This window comes from Cotesia glomerata, linkage group LG1 (genome assembly GCF_020080835.1).
Source record: "Cotesia glomerata isolate CgM1 linkage group LG1, MPM_Cglom_v2.3, whole genome shotgun sequence".
NCBI lineage: Eukaryota > Metazoa > Arthropoda > Insecta > Hymenoptera > Braconidae > Cotesia > Cotesia glomerata.
Window position 1 is genome coordinate 3,485,890 of NC_058158.1, and position 20,494 is coordinate 3,506,383.

Sequence of the window (20,494 nt, forward strand, 5' to 3'; positions counted from 1 at the left end):
TTCCCCGGAAGGTAACAACGCTCGTGTGAAATTGAACGCGTCTAATGCGTGAGCGTGATGTTTGTCTGAGAGCATCAGCCGTATAACTCTTCTACGAGTAGAGCTAAAAAAATAAACCCCCGAAAAAATAATGACGCCGGAGGTTACGCACAGAGAAGAAGGAAAAGGGTCGAATCCGAGTAGAGTCGTAAAATCAGAAAGTCCGTCGTGTAAATCCAAACGCCTCGATGCCTTTACTACTCTACTAAACAACCAACTAGCCTTATATCGCTCCAGAGATCCTTTTTTTACATAACGAGTCGCGCACTCGTAAATATATTCGGAACTGCACAACACACTTGACTCGACTCGATCTCACTCAGATTAAAGAGACCTCTGCAATCTTTCTTGTTTCCTTTATACATGCAATACCTAGCACCTGTTTCCTAAAACATTTTACAGTCTCCTCCAACTTTTTTTTAAATTTATTTTTACCTCTATAAAATATTTACCTACACACACATACAAACATATATAGACATACTTTTCCACAGAATTATATGCCTATTAAAGAATTTCGAGTGCGTGCATCAGCTACAAGATCTTACGCCCTCAGGCTCTAAAATTTGCCGAGTTTAAAAAGTAATAAAACTTGAATAATTACACACACTCGCACACTGTAAGTTAAATAAATAATTTTATCAACTATTACTTTAAGTTTTGCGTGCATGCCTTAGAAAATTCCTCTGAAAAATTTTACTTCTCTATATCTTTACATCGGATGAATAAAAAATTAATTGACTTGATTTTAAAGACGAAAAAATAATTACTGACTCTGCTGTAAAATAATTATTAAATAATTGAATAGAAATAAAATTTTTACTCTATAAATTATTCATTTAAATTTGAGATAATTGGATAATTTATATTGATCATATAACTCTTAATTCATTAAATTTCATGTAATTATCTAAGGTAAAATATAATTGACGTAATAACATATTTGAAAATCTTTCAAATAGCAAATAACCGATCAATAGAAAAGTTTTTTTTACAGCATGCGTGCATAAGTGTGTGAGAAGAGACGAAAAGAGAATTCCCTTGGGTCTTGGGTCGAGTGTCTAGCAATAGAATAGCATTATATGTTTACTGATCGTGCGACGGGGCGTCGTAATTGTAAGCACCAAGTTACATACAGGGATATTATATGCTACTGATATTGGGTATTGTACCGTGCCAGTACATTACCAATCTGAGAGCAAAGGTAGTTTAATTCTGTAGACAACAGTATAGATATATTAGATTTTCTATTCTAACCAGCTCCATTCCTTCGACCGTTATTTTGACGATACCCATACATATTTAACTACAGAGTATTCACTGTTAACTTTTCAGCTTCCATGTCTATGTCTACGTGGTCTATGGTACTCTTGCTGATGCTTATGCTGATGCTACTATTTCTACTCCCGGTTATTATATATTATATGTGTGTATAGAGGGTATAATGGTACGCAGTGCGCGGTGTTGTTAAACTAAATGGTAGGAGCGTGCAGTTGTTGATTGTCCGGGTTAGAGAAAATTGTTGGTGGCGTAATAATTTCAGATGTAGAGGTTGAGCTACAAGTACAAGTACAAGTGTATGTATTCTGAAATACCATAAGTATGAGGAGAAGGAAAAATTAAAGTTTTTTTGGGCTCAAAAAGCCCAAGCAAGCTTGATAGAAAATTTAACGTCACGTGAGAACTTTTTTAAAATGTCACTTTAAATAGTTGGTGGCATTTTCTGTTGCATTTTATTTGCTTCATGCTTTAATTATTTAAACGTTTGTGGAGCGTTGCTTTATTTCGGGAGTCGAGAGATAACCTGTTTTTCTGTTGCTGCATCCGGAGATGAGAAAATGAATAGTGGATTTATTATTAATGTTAGGTCAGACCGGCGGTAAACTTTTAGTGACGATGATAATAATAGTAATAATAACAAAATAAAAAATTTAATTAATTAAGAGGATTAATTAATTGATTGGAGAATCTGCTGTACAGTTCTATAATTGTCGGCTCGGGATTTATAATTTAAAATGATTAATCATTTGATACGATTGTCACAGAAGTATAACTGTCGATATATTGGATTATGACTTTTTAATCAACTTCAATTATTCTACACTGCTTTATGGATAATTTCGTTGGGATAACTATTTCAATTGACATAAATACAACTACATTGGCTTTGGTACCTACGATATTTTAAAAGCTAATCAATATTTTATTTAATATCAATACTGGTATTAAAATAATATTTTAAAGAGAAAAAAAATAAAAATATGTCGTGTTGTCTCGATGCGAGTTTAGAAAAAAAAAAGAAGTAAAGAAGGTCGCTTGCGAAGGAAGAAAACGCCTAAAAGTTAATTTTAAGTACAAAAATAATAAAACTGGAAAAAATGAGGAAATTGCATGCGTGAGTGTGCTAAATTTAAACTTCAATTTTTGTCACGCACGCGGTTGCAAAGATACTATCAGGTTTTAAGTGGACTAACCATTAGCTTCCAGAGAGAACCGCGGTACGCGGCAGGTCGTGTGATGTTCGGAAATATAGTAGACGAAAGTAGATAGATATCAAAAGTGCCCGCCCAAGTGTAAACACACTTAACTTTACCGTAAATTGTATCGCTTGATTAACTTTCAAAGTGTCAACATGAGACCCTAGACCCTAAAATTTCAAACAAAACACCTGGACACTATTTTGACATAATAAAACATTCGAGATTACTTTTATTATTATAATTATGTTATCACACTCTCTATTGATTGATATCATTGTTTTGATAGTTATAATTTTAATTATTAATGTAAATTTAAAATGAATAAAAAATAGACTGGTAATAATTTTGTTGTTGAGTGCACAAGTACTCACATTTCTTTCTATTTTTATTTCGTGACAGTCGATGCATGCGTGTTTGAGATTTATCAAAGTGCAAACGTTACCTCAATATATGTACATTAACGATAAATAAATGAATATATGTAACTGCCGTCCTTACAACAGAATTCTCCGAATTAACTTTGTAATATTTATAAAAATAATGAATGAGCATCGTTTTATTCTATACCTTTGTTTGCTTATTTTATTCATCGTATGTAAATAATATTTATTAATATATATTTTGCACCAAACAATTTAGCAAGATGAATAATAATTAAATTACATTTATTAATTATTGAAAGCAATAAATTATCATATTAAATTTTGTAATTATATTTGTATTAAATTAATAAAATTTTAAATATGCTCCGATATATATATTCATTATTTTGAAGCATGTATAGATAACGCAATTAAGTGTGTGATAATTGAGGAACTGATAACTATAATTAAATTAAAAAATAAAAAATAAATAATAATAATTTGTGACAACATCCGGCGGACGTATTAGCTGATTAGAATCTAAGGATTCGTCGCGTAAGATCAGTAAGCAATTAGCAATCACGCATATTTATTTCGTAACGGTCTTGCGTAATGTAACGATGCCTGACGGAGTCGAGATAAACATCGGCCCACAAGAGATACCACCATGTTGCGAGTACGAAGTTTTAATTTATATACATATACCATAACAAACATATTTTCTCACTTTAAATTGCCTCTATGTCATTTTATATTTAATTGTACCAACAATAGTATAATTGTCAACATTTTTCTTCGTATGTTTATTAGGTAAATTTATATTATATGTATAGATTTAACATCACACGCAAAATTCCAGGAATAACTGCATAATTGTATAATATATACGACAGAACGCAAGGCATTACGTGTCGCACGTGTATATTCATTTTTTAAACACTCCACGACCCCGGAGACAGTCTTGTCATGACAAATTGTTCTATTATTTATAAATATAAATGTATGTATTTTTTTATCATCAAAGGATATTATATGCCTCGATAAATAGTGAGTCATTGACAATAAATTAATAAATTATAATTTCAATTTGGATTTAAATTTAAGAATCATGAATTGATATGTATTATATTTAAAAAATGTTTTTTTTCATCAGATTTTAAAATTTATTCAAATTTATACTGTTTATGTAAACTGTGATAAAGCGAAGCTATTTGCAAATAATCACATTGTAGGACGATTAATATAACCTCTTATAAGCTGCTGATGGGAATGCCACGGCAAACGCGTAAAGTCATGTAAGGGTTGAGTGCGTGTATAAGTAGGGGCGCGATCATCAGGCATGCTGACTAACCTCAAGACATGAGAAATGATTTCACGTTGAAAGTCACGCTACTGTAAATATTTAGCCTCCAATAATAGCTTGCCAGGTTTTTGTTATTAGCATTGTTAATCTTATTATTTTATTATTTATTAATTTTGAAATCGAATGCTAACTAAAACACCGGTAAAATAGAAAAATTTTCAAGAATTCAATGAGAGTATAAAAATTAAATCATAAAATTTTTTAACCTGATAAGAAATTTAAATATTAATAAAACTTAATTTTTATTAAAATAAATAAAACAAAAATATAATTCAATGATCATCTGATAAAATTGTCTCAGCGTAAAACTAAAAAAAAAATATAAATAAAATATTGCATTGTTTAGAATAAACTGTATGCCCTGAAAATGAATAAAAAAGTACTTGAGTAATCAAATAGCCGAGGTACATTCAAGAATTAATGGCGAAACTTTGGCACAGGCAAGTAAATTGGTGCAAGTAAAGAAGGTCTCGTTGTATGTGCGTGCATCCTATCCCGAGCAACCAGGTACACGTGATAATTTCCTAGAAATTGGCTTGACGCACGACATTTGTCGATAAAGAATATAAAAAAAAATATCGATCGTTACTTTATAGTTTACTATTATTTTCAGGCATAAGCTAACTCTCTAATATTATATGCCTATATATTTACACCCAATATGCAACCTAGTACGACGTGAGTCTTCTGTGAACATTAATGCACATAAATTAAGCTTTCAAGAGAGGGAGAGACAGAGAGGAGGTAGGGTATGTCTATACTACTTTTTATACTGAATTTAATTCGCCTATTTTTTCCATCAACCCATGGGTCGATTTAAAAATTATGTACAGCAAAAAAAATTTTTTTTTAAATTATTAGCAAGCAATGTGTATATTAAAGACACGCAGGGAGGACTTACCGATACAAGTTGGACTGCAGAACCCCGAGCTGGCCTTGTCCTCGTGTTTTCCTCCATACTTGTTCTTCTTCTAGTCGTTTTTCATTAAATATATCTATATATTTAACTATTATCATTATTATTTATTTTATAGTCTCTTCTTATTTGCTTTGGCTATGAGAGCTGGGTATAGTTAGAGTTGGGGCTCCTCCACATGGCGAATCACAGTAGACTCGATCGATATTATATTCGCTTATCCGTAACGAGTCTCGTGTGTACACAACGCGGCCTCGGCGAGCCGTGAATCAAAGCTCGTCTGATCGACGAAAAAAAAAAGACCAGTATAACAGATCCGCGTCAACTCTCTTCTCTATTTTACTCTACTATCTAGTCATTCTCTTCTCTTCTCTTCTATTCTCTTCTTTACTGTTTGCCAGAGCAGTACACCGACACTCTTTACTTGACGATGACAACGACGAGTTCGCTGGGGTCGTCGCACCGTAGTTACACTGTAAAAAAATATTTATGGAAAATGACAATAGAACAAAAAATAATTTCATATATTTTATAGACTAAGATTTAAATAAATTTTTTCTATAAAAATCGACCAAAAATGTCTTCACAGTCCAAAACCTCAAATTTTTTCACGTAACTAAAAACTAAACTATAAAAAAAAAAATAAATTTTAAATTAAAAATGTAATGTGAGTAGGAAGCATCTTAGCTTCAGCTTCCGTCCTCGCGTGTCTTGGTCTTCACAAAGTACGCAAGTTCCCACGAAGATCTCGCTCGTTAGCTCTGTACTGCTGGTGTTCGGACACAAGGCACAAGAAGACCAGATACTTTTTCCCAATGGGTGTATACGTAGCAAAGATATTCCCTGACGACTATGCCATCACACTCTTCTTCGCTCCTATAATCTCATACTCATACTCATATGTTTGCTGCACTCTAAGCTAGTTTAATACTGTTCTAACGGTCACATCCTTCGGCCACGCACGCAGAACCTAATATAAGATCCTTGATCCTCTGTTTGGACTCTGTATTATCCATCAGCGGATTCTACCACTCGATATCTTCATCAAACTAAACACGCGAGCATCAACGCTAACTTGGTTACTTTTCTTCATAAACTTTGCTCCGCCAAAACCTTATCCACGTCAGTCTTTACTTTGATATGCCCATCATACCCTTTGCAATAAAAAAAAAAAAAAACTTTTTATTTTTTTATCTTTGAATAATTTTTTAAATAGATATTCATGTTACGATGATTATTTAGTATTTGTTTAAATAAATTCATGATATCTAGAATCGCAGTTATGGCAAACGTGACCTGTAGTAGCGTCCGGCGAGTCTCTATTATCTATTCGCGGCCACGCAACATGGGCACACGCACGAAACTACGAATACTATATTACAAGCCCGCCAGTAATACTCAAACACGTTATATGTTGTGTATTATATGTTATTATATATGTACATAGTGGCCGAGCTGGATACTGGGGAGCTTGGTCATAATATAACGAACGGTTGTTACTTAAGTAATACTTAGGAGTACTACTGGTACACACATGAAATATACAAAAGTATCTGCACATCTCTGCACACATGTATTATATATATTTTCCTCACTCTGTATCGTGTCTTGTCATTCAACTGGATATATAATAAACTCCTCGAGCTAAAGATTTCATACAGTAGAGATAAATGTTTTTTTCTCCATCATCACTACCAGTAAAGGCTTTGAAATAATTTCCTGTATTTTCAGCCCTCTTAATGCATTAAAGCTCACACTTAAATAATAAACTATAATTAAAACTCATCAATTATTTAAACGGGTAATAAAGTAAAGGTAGAATTAATCTTGAAATGTTTTATCACTCAAACGTTGACAATTTAATTATGGAAACTGTTAACCTCTTGACAATAATTGAAAATAATTTATTGTAATTTTATTCCACTCTGACATTTATCGTTGAGTAGCTTCAATATATATATTATAATATTTTAAGAGTTTACATCCAGTAAAAATTTCGTACAAACGGAATTATTTTTGTAATTAATGGACTCGTAATTTGAAAAAACTTTAACTGAAGTTGAGGTGAATTTTTTTTTGTTTTATTATTTTATATCAACTACTAACTAATAAGTATAAGTACTCTCTAATGACAGCCTCAAAGAACTTTTGTTAAAGAGGGTCAGGATCGATGATATTTTTTTTTACAAGTTACTTAAAACATAAAGTAAAATCTTGGTATCATACATTGAATAAAAAAAAAAAAATAATACAAAGCAACGGTTCATAAAAAACTGTTGAAAACATCAATTTTTTTTTCAATCTTCAGTACAATTAATAGTAAAACAAAAGTTACTTTAGAAAATAAAAAATTACCGTCGGTTTGAACGTTGCTCAGCAAAACGAGCCTTTTGTTATAATGAAACCATTATATTGTTACATAGAAGCCGTAATAAATATCGTTATTATTTCTTTAAACTATAATTCCTCTCGCACCAATAATTTTTTATCCTCATCAATATTTTTTCTTCACAGCGAGTAAGACAGAGTGAAGAAAAATGAAAAAATAAAAGTCTAAGTAATTTCCGAGCGTAAAATGTAACACTAAGACTGAGCCCGAGAAATATCGGCTTCAGAAGCAGAAGCAAAGAATCCTTTGACGTTTCTGTTCAGAGATTTCGTTCGTAATTGCAGGACTATTTCTCTTAGGTGGTAATAAGTTTTTTTGTGCGTACTCTCAAGAAGTTACTATACCCTGTTTGGTTTAATAGTCAGACATTAAGTAACTCGTATACTCATACTACAGTGGTGTAAAATGTATTTATATACATAAGAAAAGGAAGCATCCTTAACAACTCTTTTATGACACTCTAATAAGTAGGAATAAAATGTAACATTGATTATTGCTTTAACTGTACACATACATTCGCCACTATTATCCACACATTTAATGTATATTTGAAATTACTCGTAAATATTAATTATGCTATTTAGATAACTACCAAAGCAATCATCAATAACTCCGTCAATCAGCGACTTTTAGCTTTTATGTTTAAAATATTAAAGTGTTTTTAAATATTCAAATTATATATTATGAAATGTTGAAATATAATTAATTGAAAGTTTCCGTTAACATTTATCGGTAACTAATCGCATAAATTAAATTACTTTTTTTTTTTTTAATTTAAAGTATTCATCTATGAAAGTAATAAATACTTTATTGAAAACAAAATAAATTTACTACTTGTTTAATTAATGGAAAGAATGAATTTTCTTGATATTTTTCAAATATATTAATCATCAATTTATTTAATAAAAAATTTCAATTAATAATAAATGACTTTTTCATCAAACTATTTCCAATAAACCTCTTCGATTCTTGGTAATAACAAGAAAAGAGGAAGTTATTACATTAAAGAGAAGTTAAGTTTGCATGCCTGCTGATGGTACCATCGTAATTATTTTAATAGTAAAAAGTTTAACAACCTGGTTTTACCTTCAGGTCAAATGTTCCAATATATTTTTGAAATCTACCATAAGCGTAAATACACGTATAGTATAGACGTATACATAGGCTTATAGAAACTGTAAGTTATATGCCTTTAATATTTTAACTATAAATAAAGATAAAAGAAACTTTATTTTAGTACACTGATGCCTTTGGTAATACCTAATCAACTTATTTTTACGCTAGCATATTCTTAAGTGTTTTTACTCCAGAGAAGTATGTCCTTATTTTTTTATACGCACGAGCACGAGATGGATGCAAATGTAGCATTTATTACTTTCTTACACTTAAATAAACGCTGATATGGAAAATTCTGATACGCAGTTCGAATTACTTTTCCTAGTAAAACATTGCTAATGTCTCAACATTTTGTCGTCGCAGCGTATATTCTATTATTATGTATTTAATAATTGGATTCTTACTTGATACAACCACGCTTTTGTATTAATATGATATTTTTTTAGTTGTTTTTCTTTACTCACTTTTCGTGTAACGTGTCTCCTTTCGCCTATTGTTAAATTATGTCAACTGATTGCAGTTTTATTTATTGACAATTAAATTTAATAATAAGCATTATTGATAATAAAGAACCGGAATTCAGTCAATTCTTAGAATGTTGAGCAATTAAATATTCGTTCAACAGTATTCGATGCTTTGCGGAATCATTCATTTAAAGAAATTTTATTAAACAATAATAAGAAATCCAATTATTCATTATGAATAATCGAAAGTTTCAAGAATTAAAATTATCTCGGGTTGATGAAGTTGTTAGTCGATTTATATTCAATCATATTGGATAAATTAAATTAACAATAATTAATTGAACATTAATTGAAATTTTAAAGATTGATCAATTGAGTTTAATAAAATTTAAATGTTTTTAATTTGATAACAACTATAAATTAATTTAAAAAATTAAGCATTATATTCATTACTACATTTAAATATTTCGTATTTGAATATTATTTTATTATAATATTAACGTCAATGTGATTTGTTAATTCTAAAAAAAAAAGAAAGATTTATTAAAGATTATGGCATGAAGAAAAATTATTCATATTCTTCAGATAAAAAAATTTAAAAAGTAAGAAAAGTATGAATGAATCTAAGTAAAACTTGAGAGAAGGCGAGTAGTTTTTTTTTTTTTTTTTTGTTAAAGGAGATGAAGGAGAAAAGTTTAAACGTTCACTTCTTTAGACTTTAGATTTATTCGCTCGTTAAAAGCTTTAATTTAAGCTAAAAAGTAGCTACCTGTTTGTTTGCCTTTTGATACTATAAACCACTTATTTCTTCCAACTGTTTTTTTTATTTGCTAATACGCAAATCATCATCTTATTATGGTTAATTTCATTTGTTTTAGTTTTTAAATGTTGACATCCAAGTACGATTTTCTGTTCAATTGAATGCGTTTGTTGAAAAATTAAAAGGATAAAATGGATAGATGGTATTATTATTTAATTTCTTGATAAAATTCTATGTCATAATTTTGACTTAACTTTTTCCTTTTAAAAAGTCTGACTACAATTTATTTTAATCAATTAAATTTGTTGTAATAATTTAATCTACTACTAATTATTGTTGGTCAAAAAAAGAATTTCAGGATGTCAGTTAAATACACAGAGTCGCTGAAAAATTGCATAGTCAGACATAAAGAGACTTGTGATTTATTTATCACCAGTAGACACACATTTTGCAACATCATATAGAAAGCGAGCTTTTATTTAATATTTATTTACCATATTTGATGTAAAGGATATTCAAGATACCAGACTCTATGACTCCTCTGCAATCATATCGCTATCCCTAAAAGTACAGAATCCCGGAGGATTGCGTCGCTTATCACAGAGAAAAATTTTCTCATGCTTAGTGTACTTCTTCTGATAATCTAGCACGCTTTTGCTTTATATTGTCTGAAGAGAAACTTGAATTATAATTAATTACAAAAAAAAAAAATGTCAAAATTTAATTCCTAACTTATTTATGCTTTCTTCTTTCTACAAATTCTTCAGCTTCGATACTTTCGATCACGGATGTAAAATATGGAAATATTAAATCAGAATTCATTTGAAGTATTAAAAATAAAAAAAACAGTACTTTCATAATTGCGTAGCGAGAGTCGGTTTGTGTGTAAGAAATGAAATGATAATTATGTAATTTAAATTTTAGAATTCATTCATGAATGAAAATCATAATTTATTAGAGTAAACGTCGCAGGAGTAAGTTTTAGGAGGGTGACAGTTATTGGAAACGAAGTTGACGCTGGCCTAACTCCTGTTAGTCTAGATTACATTACACAGGTGCTTAAGAAAGAGACTCAAGGAGTAAGAGCTGAATAACTTGAAAGTTTAACTTGCAAGTACAAAAACGAAAGTGTTTTTTAGCTGAGTTGAATGTTTTTGTTTTGATTTAACATTTAATAAATAAAAGTTTCTGTTTTAATTAATTGGTTAATAATGATATAGTAATTTAACTGGCTTTAATTTAAAATAAAGTTAATTATGAAACTGAAATTATTAGTACTGGTAAATAGAAAAAAATTTTATTTTTCTCATTCATTACGATGTCTGAGGTTCAGATCAAATGGTAAAAAGGTTTTTTCTGTAATTGAAAAATAAAAAGGGAAAAGTAATATCGGTTATACGCTGGTATCATTGATAGAGAACTGAAAGCCACACACGCGAAACACGGGACTTGGAGTCGAGTCTTTTGGAAGCTGACAAGAGTTATTAGTGGGTGAAGGTAGCCAGTAGCTGAGCTGAGGATCAATACGAGGCAGACGTCCGTGCAGCGTATAGTAGTGGAGTAGTGCACTTCTCCTACACGGCTTGGCTCTAGGCTAGGCTACAGCTAGGAAAGGCTAGGACGGAGGTTAGGTGGGGTTAGATCGTGAGATCTCAACGAGTCTACGTAAACCCTGATCCCCATAAACTAACCCAGCCTGACGACGCTGTACTCACCACAGGGGTTCCGCCATGGACAAAATAAGAATACCCCTTTTTTCGCTCAGCTCAAGACGACCAGACCACTCTTTTTTTATTTTTTTATAATCTACTTTTCTTCCTCTCCAAGCATCAATCTTCGCGATAAGACCCGTTAACTTAATAAAACACCATTTATTTACTTTATACCAGTCATTAATATTTTTTTTTTCGCTTATTCATCTAACGACATTTAATAATTGTTTTTAAAAATGTTTTGTAAACAGTCACGACTTTCATTAGCTTGAGTAATTATTATTTTATGTACTCTCGCTACTTTTTATACGTTAAACGCTAAACGCTACACTAAATAAATCTGATTTCGTTCTTGAAATTTTATAATTTAATTTATAATTATCACATCAAAATTATGACACTTTATTTGATTAATATACGCTTAAGTTTGTACAAAAAAAAAATTTATAAGTTCAAGAATTTTAGTACCTAAATCAAGACGATGAAACTCTTTAAAATAATTTTCTTGGTTCAAGAATTTTTCTCTCAAATCATCTCAATTTTTTTTCAGTGTATATACTCTAATATCATCAAATTAAATGTGTTAAAATTTTCATCAAATCAAATGTAAAAAAAAAAAAGCATATTTTAAAATTATTTTTCAGGAAATTGTCTCGTAGATGATTCGTGATTTATAGATTGATATCAGCAAAATACGAAAGCAGAGATAAAACGTGAAAAAGTATAAAAAGAAATATGTATGGTATATATAGAATAGATGAGGGGAAGAAATAGACGATGGAGAAGGAAGGATAGCTGGTGTGGTGGTAACGATGGTGGTGGTGGCGGTGGTGGCGGTGGTGGAGGGCAAAGCAGAGAAGGTGAAAAGTGTTCTCTCTTCTTCTATCAGAACGAGTCTCTACTCCTCTGTCTGAGTAGTCTGGACGACGGCTCTGGGCCTGCGTGACAACGCGTACACGCCGGTGCAGCCAAGAACGGCGAGGGGCCAGCGGAGGCCCGGGGGAAAGGGTCGAACGAAGGCTCAACAAGGGGAGGTGATCCTATCCTACGTAAAGGCTAAATGTAGTATGGAGTATGGTATAGAGTTTTGAGAGTACGGAGGAATACTGAGGAGGAGTGCAGCCTGGCCTAGCTCCCGGTGTACTGCCAGAGGGTTCAAAAGGGAATCAAGGGGCTAAGGGAACACGGAAGGCTACGATTGATCCAAGGTAGCCCTCCGTCCCCGAGCTCACGAATTCGTTCCACACTTTCGTGTCTTTCTTACTCCAATACGCCTATTACATTTTTTTATTTACATTTTTATTATTTATTTGGACTTTTTCTCTTTTTACTTTTAGTATTTAATTGTTGTTATTAATTTCTGATAAACTTTAATTATTATTAGTTTATTTCAAAAACTCATCAACGCAACTAATAACGCAGTTATTAATTTGTTTTGGTTCGTTACTTCAAATTTTGAATTAAATTCGTTAAAACTTAATCAAAATTTTGTTGGGTTAATTGTTGAGCTGAGAAATATTTAACAAAATTTTAATTAGCTAATAAGTTTTATCAATTATGGTTATTAATTGAGGTTAATTATTTCAATAATGGGAATAATGATAATGATAAATAACTAAAATTGATCACAGGAATTCAGGAGAAATAATTTCAAACTACGTGTTGATTTTAGTTGAACGTTTCGTCCTTTTATTAGGACTTCCTCAGCAACTTAATCATACTAGTTCACAGTTTAAAACAGTTTACAGATAATGATAAAATGTGAAACAGGTTGATTATTATTGAAAAAGTTTAGAGATATGTATAATAATAATACTGATAATAATTGAAATAATAACGTGTAGTGTAATGTAATGTAATGAGAATGTATATATTCCGAATTAATAAATTCACGTGCATCTGTGATTGAATTTATCGAATCGATACGCGATAAACCGTTAGCAGCCCGTTATATACAGGAGCAGTGAGAAAAAATCGAATAAACAAACTGTTGGCTGATAAAAATGAATAAAAAAAATAAAAAGGGAAATTGAACAAATAGAAATTCTCTATACTCAATTCCGAAAGCGGCTTTAGCACACCATAAACGAAGTCACGCGTATTCACGCGGTACGTATAAGGCAGCGGTGTTAAGCTTCCAAGCCGCATCCTAATTAACCGAAGGAACGAAGAGGAATCACTTTGTTGCAAGCCGAAGGTTACTGCTGTCGTCGCCACGTTGACTTGCGAAAAAGTTTACAATATAAACTGTTTGTAACATACAAAACTATATACCATACGGAATTTTATTTATATACATTTATATTCACGGTTATTTATTCATAGAAATCTTGTCTGATGTTGATTTATTTTCATGTGAAAATGAGACTGTTTATCAACCACGCTTTTTAATATTTTATTATTATTCTTAACTGATTATCATTATGATAGCATATTTTTAAGCCGGTGAGAAAATTATATTAATTATTGTTATTATTTCTAACAAGAATTTAATTTATAAAATAACGATACATTCACTCATGTATGTTTTTTTAATTTATAAAAGAATTTAATAATGAAATTTCAAATAAAAATTAATTTAAATAGAAATTTTAATATAATTTTTTTTTTTATATTACAGAGGTCAGCGGTGATGTGCAAATGGAATTTCACAAGGTCATCAAAAGGTCTAGCGATTAACCTCATCACTTATATTTTATGACCCTCATTACATCAAAACGATTATAAATATTGTTTTGTAATTTATTAAAATTAAATTTTATTAAAAACAAAAGCAATCTTTCTTTTTTTGCTTATTGTTGTTAATACTTTATTTTTATTGCACGATAACAACCTCAAAGTTTCGGACAAAAATATCTGGAGCTTGCAGAGCAGACAGTACACTAGACATTTATAATTTTTTCAAGTAAGTCAGATTGAATTCTTTTTTTTTTCGATTTAACTTTACGAAAAATTTTAATTTTATTCAATTTCCATTCAAAATCAATTGAAAAATAATGACTAATTATTTTATAAAAATAAAAATGTATTTTTATTAATCAAGCAAATTCTTAGTTATTGACTGAAAAGTTATGTGTGAAGCCAATAACAATGACTATCTAGTCGCGTAACGTAAAATGCGTCACTGCCAAATAATACCAGCAGAATAGCTCGCGCCAACAATACTGTAAGTATTGCATACATATATATGTATCTACACCAATATATAAGCACATATGTGTATGTATGATAATTATATACGTATATAAATAAAAAAAAAAACCGACGATATAAGCGTGTTGTAAAATGCATGCGGACGCACCCGGACCCGTGCGAATAGAAGCCATAGATGTGAAGTAAAGAAACGAATTATGAAACATTTCGCAGACATAAAGTCGGAGCACACAAATAACCCATCGGTGCATAAAAAAAGCCAGTATGCATGCGCTTAAATCTTGAAACTAATATACTCAACAGTAAAATCTATAAAATAATAGTGTTATGTCCAGAACGAGTGCATATGCATTTACAGTGTATTAATATAACAACAGTTCTTTCCGTTCACGCAACGTGCCTACTAAATTTGAAACGCGGCATCAAAAGTACACAGTGTAGAGCTTTTACATTTAATCACAATAATAGCCAGCTCCAACTGCTATACAACAGCACATCCATACACGTAAACGCAATTTAGAAAAAAAAAAAAAAAAAAAAAAAAAAAGACCATGCGGCACGCACAGCTCGACAACACGCGAAAATAAAAATCGAATTACAGTGATACGATTCGCAACGCAATTCTCGACATCTCTTCCCCTCAATTTCCATCACCGACACCCACCCACTCCGTCGCGATCGCTCTCGGAAACCCGACGCTCTCTCTCGCTCTGGCAAGTCCTTCAACATCCGACTGCTGCGTTTCGCATTATTCAATGCGTTATCTAATATTAAAATAATAAAAATATTAAGTAAATGTACTGTCTACAACACAATAATGATATACCCTCGTCAAGGATATCCAATACAATAGAATGCTCTCGTATACGTATATATCGATTTACTGACCACCATCAACTATAATAACAACGACTGATATTCAGACTCCATGTGTGATTACATTGTACATGCATATGTGAGCTGATACGTGTGTTGTAAACCGTAATTTATCATCCGAAAATCCCAAAGTCAAAAATGATGCAATTTATTATCACATTGTATCATATCACTTACTAATATACGCATACATTATACACACATGTTATGATGTAATATATAATATGCGATATGTGGAGTGGAGGAATATCGGAGCTGTATACATATATGGTGACAATATATATTACAGTTTCCCATTCAATTTCCTCGTGTGCATGATGACGCACTTCCATGCGTAAGAGACGCGGATCGAACATGTACATGTTAATAATATTTATCGTGACAGTACGACCATACATGTATAATATGTATACAGATAATTATAATGTATCGGTGTGGGTGTATGAGTTTGTACGTAAGTGGATAAGAGTGTGCGTACACGCGTGCGTCGATCTAGGCACTCTCGCTATATTGTGTTAGTGTGAATGTATCGGAACATTCTCTCAACATATATGTACGGATTCTGGGCATACATGTGACGTTTACAATCACGATGCACGATGCGAAAAGTAAAACTGTGTTGGAGCGGCGTAGACGACCAAAGCGCAATTCGCGTTACCTAAGAATCTATATAGTTATATTATTATATAGTTGTGTTATTATGTATATAGATGTAGAGAGAGAAAGAGAATATTGAGACGACGACACGCACATAGACAGAAAGATACCTTGAATGCACGCGCCTGCGTGTCGCGAGTGTGGGTGGCCTTCTGCGCCACCTGATATTATTATGTATTCTTTTAATTTTTAGTTTTAATTTTTCAAACTGCTTCACAACAAATTAATGCTTGGTAAATTTTTATAAGATAAAAAAAATTATATAATTCGGGTTTTGGAATAGTTTTTTTCGCTTTTCTTAATACGCAGACGCTGGTTTGTAATTCGCGGTTGGGATGCGCGCGCATCGTATTGACTTCTAATTTATTTATTTAATTTTTATTGTTGGATGAAATTTTTAAAAAATATTTTCCATTTTTTGTTAATTTTTTTTTTAAATTAGAAAAATTTTTTTTTTTTAGAAAGAAAAGACTTTTTTCCCTGAAAATTAAAAGAAAAATGTGTCACAGCGTTAGAAAATAATAAAAGAAAATTATGATGCGTGTGACAGATTGTCAGTGACATTAATTATTTTTTTTTGGTCCAACAAATCTCTTGTGCCTTTGCGAATCCGCGAGTTCGCTGAGAGAGCATGTGTGCGTGAACGTTTCACACCTGACTACTACGTGAGTCAAAGGATCTGCATTATCGACGGTAACAAAATGGAATTATTTTGCGAAATAAAATAAATAAACTATTAAAATAGTGTTTATAATTAATAAAATGATTTATAAAATACATTTTGTGTGATGGTAAGTCGAAAAAGTGTATTTACAAGATTTGCAATATATTGCACAGATGGTGGGTAAGTTGACTGCGGGGCCGAGCGAGCGCTGAGCTGACAGTAGGCCGGCGACGTCACAGTGGGCCGGTTGAGCCTTCCTTCGTTCGATTCAGGCAGGCTCTCTATTCATTTTACATGTAGCAAGGTAAATATTGATATACAGTGTCTAATTTTAAACGTGGCCAGTGCGTGCATAATTTTTAACCGCGCGCTCGCCAGTGCGTCGTTTCGTGCAGAAAAATTTATTTTATTTTATTCGGTATATAAATTTTATATTTATATCCCGACATGTACCAAAAATTCAGTCACTAGTGAAATGTCACGAAATAAATTTTGTTTGAATTAAACGACGATTAAAATTAAAACAAAAAAAATTTTAAATAATACATGTTAAAAATAATATTATTTAAATTTAAAGTACTCGCGTATGTCAATGAGAAAAAAAATTGAAACAAAGTTAGAGAAGACGACGAATGATGAGTGATAAAATAATAAGTTTACAATATTTTTTAAACGTCAACTGATAGTTGGCTTTACTACTGCGCTTCATTATTCGTACGTGAATGTTACATCAAAGTTTGTATCGAGAGGAGAGCGAGAGAGTGAGAGATTATTATGACAAGTAAAAAATAATTTCCAAATCGTATTATATTTTTATTTTTCAATTACTGTTATTATTAAGTATTGATAATAATAGTTTTTCATTTTTTTTTTGTGTATGTGCATGGTGGGAAAAGCTTTTATTTTTTTTTTTTCGCAATCGTACAACACCACACTAGCTTGTCGATAATTCTTGACAATTGAACCGTCGCGTTAAACGTGCGACACGTGAAGACGCTAGCTACACTACCAAAATAACATTTCCCAACAATGGATTTACATTAGCATTTACAATATACACGTACATATTTGTTGAATAAAAATTTATGAAAAATAGATTTTTACTATCGTGTAAAATAGCGAGTAAAAATTCGGAGCAGCTGTTAATTTTATTTTTAATATCCAATTGGAAAATTTTTCGAGTGCGAGGTGTGAAAAAATAGTGACGTCAGTTTGAAATAGTATTAAATCTTTGGCAAGAGTATTTTTAATAGTTCCAAGTGATACGACTAGACGGATTAAAAAAAAAAAAATAAAAAAAATGAAAACAACCCGCCGACGGCGTTAATTTTTCACTGTAAACGGCCAGAAAAGATAACTTGTGACAAATACATGCGTGTATATGACACACGAGTATCGTGTATGTCATCTCTTTTATTTAACCATTTTTTGTTTTGTTATTTCAATTTCTAGTTCAGTTTATTTTTTATTGACTATTCGGTGGGTTGTGTACTCTTGCAATTGAGCCAAAAATCCCGTCACTCAAGTCTCTGTATTTTCAATTTCCCAAACGGAACGCTACAAGCAAAAACCGGAAGTTCTGCATTGAAAATCACAAAATAAAATCAACAAAAGTTTTTTTTTTTTTTTGCTTATCGGTTTTATTTTTGTATTCTAGTATTTTTAAACATTTGCCAGCAGTTACTTTGTTGAATGTTATTTTATTTTTCGCGATACTGACCACGGGTATTTGACGCGGGAAATTCCGTAAGCATGTGAGGTGTCTGCACAGAGGCTCTCTCCCGTGAGAGCACATAAGCACCCGTTGACACGTGACAAGTGCAGTTTACATTACTCGACTTAAAAGCGCAACTTCCGCGGTTTCGTGTGAAAATAATTGTTTAGATATTTATTTATTCACTTACTCACGTGTTGTTAAAGCTACTCCAAAGTTGAATTTCATTTTTTTTCATAGCCTCACGGGTTATAGAAACAGCGTTAAAGTTTTTCTAACTTATTAAAATTTCATTATTTCGGGTGTCAATGACCGAACTCTCAAGTGATACAAGCAACACGTAAAGCGTAATGCGTGAATGTCTTGAACTGTCGAAAATAGGAAAGAGAAATAGCAGACACAAAAGTACGATTCAGTAAACTCTGCAGGTATTTTAAATTTTTAGTTTAATTTTTTAGGGTAAAATGTTTAAGAATAAATAATTATTGATCAAATTGTGAGCAACAAATAGCAATAGCAATTAAATCCAAAATTTATTCGCATTATAAAATTCTCTGGCGAACATGTTTTTTTGTTATGTACGTGTAATAAAAAGGAGTAAAAGTAAAGTAAATAAACGGTAGTGGGTGTAAATGAAAATACGAGGTGTAATATTTTGACGATCAGATATATAATAACAAGTCGTTAAACCAGAAACGCTTCCTAACCTGCCTGCCAGAGGTACTTAAAATACGAAAGTTATATGTATCACACACATACATTGCTTTGCCGTGATACACTACACATGTACATACATCATCTTTCTCTCTCTTTCTCTCTTTCATTCTCTATATTTTTATTAAACCTTTAGTTATATGTGTATATATTTATGGGAGCATATCATATATGATATCGACTGACCGCAGGCACGCGACACTGTGAGTGAAAATGACAGAATAAACGATAGATAGACACGAATGAGACAAGATAGACTACAAAATTATCTCTGTCAAAAATTTTATTTATCTCACAACAAAATAATTCGTACTTCATACTAAAACTAAACTATGTGTAGATTTATTTTTTGCTTATTTTTGTATTTAAATAGTCATAGTTCATAATTAATCAGGTATTACATTTAAATTTCAAATCAAATTATAAATAAATCGTTGAGTTTTTATAAAAAATTAAATTTTGGACTTAATAAATCTTTCAAAATTTTTTATCTAACACATTTCACTTAAAATCTCAATTTTAAACTTTTTCAAATAATTTCTGACAAATATTTTTTTTTAAGTTGTATACTGAAATATAAAATTGTTTATTTAACCTATGAATCAAACGTCAATACTTGTTTGATTAATTACTTTACATTATAATAAAAAACTACAAATCGTAAACAAATTACAAACGTTTAAATATTTAATCATGAAAAATAATTTCATAGTTTAAAACTATATAAAGAAAAAATATACTATTTATTATCAGAGTGAAACAACCAAAAATATATATCACGTCCGCACTTAAAAAGAAAGAGATAAACTTTAAAGTATAGGAAATAAGTACGAGAGAGTTTTGAGTGGGCGATTTGATGAAGAGAACTCGCATCGCCATTATATATCCAGACCGTATTGTTAGCTCGTATTGATATCTCGATTAGATGACGATCGAGTAAAAAAATGACTCGCGTGAAACTAACAATTGAAATGATTCGTGACCTTTTCTACTCAATACCTTTTTAATATTTATAATTTTTTACAACCCAAGCTCGAAGTGCATCTTCGTAATATCGTGCAGCGTCACGTTCCTCGGATTTACCGTTTAAGAAATATGAAAGACTCGAGATAATA

The 20,494-nt window shown here is 31.2% G+C and overlaps 1 protein-coding gene across 9 annotated transcripts in view; it reads left to right on the forward strand.

Moving 5' to 3' along the window:
- Positions 1 to 17,146: 17,146 nt before the first annotated feature.
- LOC123275036 (protein bric-a-brac 1-like) overlaps positions 17,147 to 20,494 on the forward strand; it is a 36,044-nt gene continuing 32,696 nt past the window's right edge. For 3 of the 9 annotated variants that reach the window (XM_044742918.1, XM_044742920.1, XM_044742919.1), the window contains exon 1: positions 17,504 to 17,732. In XM_044742918.1, the coding sequence (XP_044598853.1) occupies positions 17,674 to 17,732 (59 nt within the window). In that variant the 5' untranslated portion in view covers positions 17,504 to 17,673. Of the gene's footprint in view, positions 17,256 to 17,503; positions 17,733 to 18,928; positions 19,094 to 20,494 lie in introns of those variants that run through there. The other 6 variants (XM_044742928.1, XM_044742930.1, XM_044742926.1 and 3 more) reach the window with 4 other exon arrangements.